This window comes from Tachysurus vachellii, chromosome 1 (genome assembly GCF_030014155.1).
Source record: "Tachysurus vachellii isolate PV-2020 chromosome 1, HZAU_Pvac_v1, whole genome shotgun sequence".
In the NCBI taxonomy this organism is placed as follows: Eukaryota; Metazoa; Chordata; class Actinopteri; order Siluriformes; family Bagridae; genus Tachysurus; species Tachysurus vachellii.
In genome coordinates, this window is record NC_083460.1 from 590,286 (window position 1) to 595,782 (window position 5,497).

The 5,497-nt window shown below is 40.0% G+C and overlaps 1 protein-coding gene across 1 annotated transcript in view; it reads left to right on the plus strand.

Moving 5' to 3' along the window:
* The window catches only part of LOC132857576 (rhodopsin kinase grk7a-like), a 5,854-nt gene extending 641 nt beyond the window's left edge, over positions 1–5,213 (plus strand). Inside the window, exons 1-3 of the mRNA XM_060887573.1 lie at positions 1–38; positions 313–750; positions 5,105–5,213. The exon at positions 1–38 is cut by the window's left edge and continues 641 nt beyond it. Of these exons, the coding sequence (XP_060743556.1) occupies positions 1–38; positions 313–750; positions 5,105–5,110 (482 nt within the window). The 3' untranslated portion in view covers positions 5,111–5,213. The remainder of the gene's footprint in view (positions 39–312; positions 751–5,104) is intronic.
* The last annotated feature ends 284 nt before the right edge of the window (positions 5,214–5,497 follow it).

Sequence of the window (5,497 nt, forward strand, 5' to 3'; positions counted from 1 at the left end):
ACGAGTTCAGGACACTTGGAAAAGGAGGGTTCGGGGAGGTAAGGTGTTGTGAACCAGTCAGATGATCCTGCTGCAAGGAAAACCCACAGATGGAGAAATGATATTGTTGAGTTCTAAATAAAATAACTGCAGGTTCCTCCAAAGAAACAAACTGAGGAACCTTCAGACCACAACAGCATCCTTAGACATGACAGAAAATTGTGAGGGAGTCAAAACTTTCAGAGTGTCCAGAGAGAAAGAATTTGTTTCTTAATAAACGCACCATTAAAAATGTGTTGAATGTTTGTTAAATGTTTACAACATTGTTTCCAGGTTTGTGCAGTGCAGGTGAAGAACACGGGTCAGATGTACGCATGCAAGAAGCTGTGCAAGAAGCGTCTGAAGAAGAAGCAGGGGGAGAAAATGGCCCTTCTTGAGAAGAAGATCCTGGAGAAGGTGAACAGCCCGTTCATCGTCAGCCTGGCGTACGCCTACGAAACCAAATCCCACCTGTGCTTGGTGATGACACTGATGAATGGCGGCGACCTGAAATACCACATCTACAACATCGGTGAAAAAGGGCTCGAGATGAACCGGATTATTTACTACACCGCACAGATCACTACGGGAATGCTGCACCTACACACCATGGACATCGTGTATCGAGACATGAAGCCGGAGAACGTTCTCCTGGACAGTCAGGGGCAGTGCAGACTGTCGGACCTCGGCCTCGCCATCGAGCTTCCTTCTGCAAAAACAACCACTCAGAAGGTCAGACTGCAATCTTTAAATCTGCTGCTTGTTTAACGAGAACCTTCGAATTAAAACGTCTCCATCAGGAGATTAAAAATGACCCTTAAAACAGTGAGGTTTTAATTTAAAGTCTTTATTTCATTAGAGATTAATATCTGTTATGAGTGAAAAAAATAGCATGTGGTTTGTGTAGCATTCAGTCAGTTATATTACATGAAGATTTTCACCCTGAGGTTTGGAACATTTCACACATCATGTGTTCAAAAGGAAGTTTAAAGAACTTTATTAATTGTTGGAGGGAGAAATGGATTCCCTCTGTGTGTAAAAGCTTTCTGTAAATCAGATTAAAAATCTTTCAGGTGTGTTCAGTGAGTTCAAATCTGAACTTCATCCCTAATAGCAGCAACGACTGCATTTAACATGCAATTGAATAAAACTGAGTCATGTCTTTTTTAAACACATGTTTTCAGGGTAATTAGGAATCATTAAACGCCTTCAATCTTCGACAATCTCTAATGATCTCTCTACAGAAATGATTTACTGAAACACGTCTTTTTAAATGACTAATTAAAGATCTTTAGCCTTTGACTTGGTCTCCTTTGTCTCGCTGACATTCAGAATAATGTCAGATGGATGTGGACAGTTTAATGTGTATTTGTGACGTCTGAGAACAAAAGGCATAGTGCTAATGGAGCTGGACGACCGAGGCAGTAAATTAGCAGCCGCGTTAATCACGTTTGTTCCTTAATTTCCTTAACATTTTCTAAGAAGTAAAAGAAAAAATGCACAAAAAATAATACAAATATGAAAAAATAAAGTGATTCTGTGTCTGTGTTAAATACCAAGTTTTTATAGGCAGATTACACAGATTACACAGATTACACAGATTACTGTGTAGTTACGCAGAACCTCAATGTCTGGAATAAAAAACTGATGCTAAAAAAGTGCTAATGCTTTTATTTTTTAAAGTGTGATTTCGAATGAAACGTAATTTACAATCCAAACTGGACCTGCAAAAGTACGAATTTATAGAAGTGAAAAAAACATGAATTAAATAAAGACTCAGAAGACTAAGCGTTATACATCCCGGGAAATCCAGATTTGTGCAAACAAAGCAATGAACTCAGCTTTCAGATGAATACAGATGTGGTTTCTGGAGAAAACTTCAGCTAAAGGAGCTCACAGACGTAACCTGGATCACTCTCTCGCTTAATAAACACTCAGTTAATAAACACTCCATGAGTCAGTTCACATGTCAGATAGTAGCACATGCTAAACACTCACATACACATTAACATACAAACAAGCCAACTAAAGATTATTTCATGTTGTCACAATCTCACAACTGATTTCTCTCTCGATCTGAAGAAGTCATGTGTCTGATAAAGATGAAGGTGTAAATGTGTGCTAACTGTAACAGTGCTAACAGTAACAGTGCTAACTGTAACAGTGCTAACTGTCTGATGTTGACTCTCTCATGCTAACTCTTCATCGCTAGCTTGGATTCTGATTGGGTTTATTCCTGATCCTCTTACTTAACACGACTTAACTTAAATCTGGCTCTGAGCTGCATTGGTGTGTGTGTGTGTGTGTGTGTGTGTGTGTGTGTGTGTGTGTGTGTGTGTGTGTAAAATGTAAATGTAGATAAAGTCTGCTGATGTTTAAATTGTTAATGATCAGGATTCTGCATGTCAAATCTTGCTACATACACAGAAGACGCTGTAGCTGGTGTTAAGTGGAGGAAGATATTCATTTGATTTATTAATGCAGAAGAGAAAACAGCTTTACAATTAAAAGTGAAGCTTTTGCAGGGTCCGAATTAAGGGATTCTTTTTTTATTGTATTTATTCATTTTTTTTTACTTTTCTTTAATCCTCTCCTTTTCCTCGCTGAGTGTTTTCACCCCATCAGTGTGCTCTGGAGCTCGATCCTGACAGGAAGCTCAGGATTACAGATAAACCAGTTACAGTTCTTCTCTGTAGTTATGGGATGAGTCATAACCCTTACATAAAGAGGGGGTCAAAGGTCAAGGTTCATACCCTATAGTGGCAGCTAATCAACTGAAATAAACTGATCTCATCACTGGATGGACTTCAGGTTCTAATCAGCTGTTTTAAAGCTGGATGTGATGTGACTGTGCTAAAGAAACTAAAAGACCTTTTAATAGACTGTAATTAAATTATATTAACAAACAAATGAATAAAGGTTGAGTTTGGGGTGAGAGAGGAGACTGACAGAAAGGGTGTAAAGGCTTCTCCGTCTCGCACGTGGATCTGAGTGAGAGTTACATGTTCTGATAAACTTCGCCGGTTTCGCACGTGATTTTGCCCACCACCAAAAATTGGGAGTAAAAATGAAACTGCAACAAAAGACTGGAATTATATTTGAAAAATCAAATCCAAAGCTAAAAAAAAGGGCTTTTAGGCCTCCATAATGACCACTGTGTGTGCTTTAAGGCTCAAGTTCCATTAGTGAGATCATACTTCCAGCACAGACCAGATGGAGGCACCCCTCGAGTTCTGATAATAGCCTTAAGAATAAGAACGGGTGGAAACCTTTTATTCCTACACTGCTCTCAAAAACCAAAGTGTTTCTGAGATAACATGTGGAGGACATGCTGGAAGTCCAGAACAGCAGTTTGTAGAAGGGTTGATCCTTGTATTTGGGCAGTCCTTATATTTAGTCTTCACACTCAGTCCTTACACTCAGTCCTCACACTCTTTCTGAAAAAAAAGTATATCTGACAAACAAAAAAAAAAACTGTACATAAATGTCTCTATTATTTACAGAAATGGTGGTAGCTTGGTAGTTGGATTGAAAGGTTGTGTGCTCGAATCCCAGATCCACTAAACGGCCACTGCTGGGCCCCTAAGCAAGGCCCTTAACCCTCCATTGCTCAGTTGTATAAAATGAGATTAAATGTAAGTCGCGCTGTATAAGGACATCTGCCAAATCTCCTAAACGGACAGAGTCACTGATGCCAATCTGACCTGCCAATCTGACCTACTGCATATCTGAGAGCTCCATTTTTGATCCTACAATAAATCCTAGTTTCTTAACAAATTAAGAGTTTTATACCGTTATATTAAAAATGTGCTGAAGTTCAATGGCAGCCTACGAGCTCTGTATGAAGTGTGCAGGGGGTAAGAGCTGAATGAAAAGGTTCTCAGTCCCTGACTGTAAAAACACCTTCCCTCTGTCAGCCTATGCTGAGGAGATTGTGATAAAGGTTGTTGAACAGAGACTTATAGACACATTACCAGTTGGTCTAAACGAACCCCCAACCCTCTAGGTGTGAGGCGAACGTGCTAACCACTAAGCCACCCTTGGACCAGACTTAATTTTCTTCTTTTCACTTTATCTGGGCACAAAACACCTGAACCTGAACACCTTGGTCTCTGTCCTCTTCAAGTGACCCCTGTTTTAATCCTGGTTTAGTTCAGTCAGCATGACAGAGAATATTATTTTACAGAATAGAATATAAAACATTATTTATTTCATAAAAAAGTATAATGGTCTAAGAGAGCTCTTTAGGCTCCTGTAGAAACATCACAAATTCTTCTTGACCTTAACGCAGAGTCCATGTGAATACATGAGTAAATGTTTGGTGATACTCTCATATTCATTTCCCAAAGGTTCAGTGTTCACAGTTAAACAGCAAAACAACACTTCAGACCTGAACACTAGGTATCTGACCCATGGACTTGACTTAATTTCCACAACTTTTGTTCACTGTTGCCATCAACACTATCGTTACTGACTCAATAACATCTAGTCATCTGGTTATGCCCATCCTTAATAAACACACTTTGAACCCCTCAGTCATCAGCTACTACAGACCAGTATCACTGTTCTCTTTCAGTTCTAAATTCCTCAAACACACCACCCACAATCAAATATCTATCTCTAACAGAACCTCAGAGATCCCGACTAGTCTGGCTTCAAAGCAGCACATTCTACTGAAACTGTCCTTGTGTCCATCAGTGAGAAACTCCATGCTAGATCGGTCAGACTTCCATCAGTCCTCAGTCTCCTCCCCCTGTTAGCAGTGCTCGGCACAATTACCCAAAGGATCTGAGGTCCATCCTCATGAAGCTTGGAATTTGTGGAGCAGCATTTCAATGGTTTGTTTCCAACCTGGATGGTCGGTCATATCAGGTGACATGATGGTGATCCACATCTGCTCCATGCTTCTGAGGCAGAGACTTGTTTTTTTTTTTATCTTTTTGTTTAAATATCTAAACCTAAGTATAAGGTTAGTATAAATCAGTGGGAAATATGGGACGTAGATCAGTGGGGAAACTGGGACCTGGAAATTGACAGGAAGTTGATTATTATTTAGATTTAATTCTAATACTGTGTGTTTCCACAGAGGTGACGACCCCCGAGAGCACGAGTGGTTCAAATCTATTAATTTCCCGTGTTTAGAGGCAGGACTCATCCCTCCACCATGGCTTCCCAAACCCAATGGTGCCAAAGACACCGGAGACATCGCAGAGTTTTCTGATGTTAAAGGCATAGAGTTCAATGCAAAGGATGAAAAACTCTTTAAAGAGTTCAGCACTGGTGCCATTTCTATCCCCTGGCAGAAAGAGATGATGGACACTGGACTTTTTGATGAGCTGAATGACCCACACAGGAAAGAGTCTTCAACTGGACTGGACCAGGAAAAGAAGTCAGGCACATGCACACTTCTGTAAAGTGACGTAGTCAAATAGTTCTGTGTTATAAAGGAGACACAGGAGCCCTGAAGATGTAGAGAGAA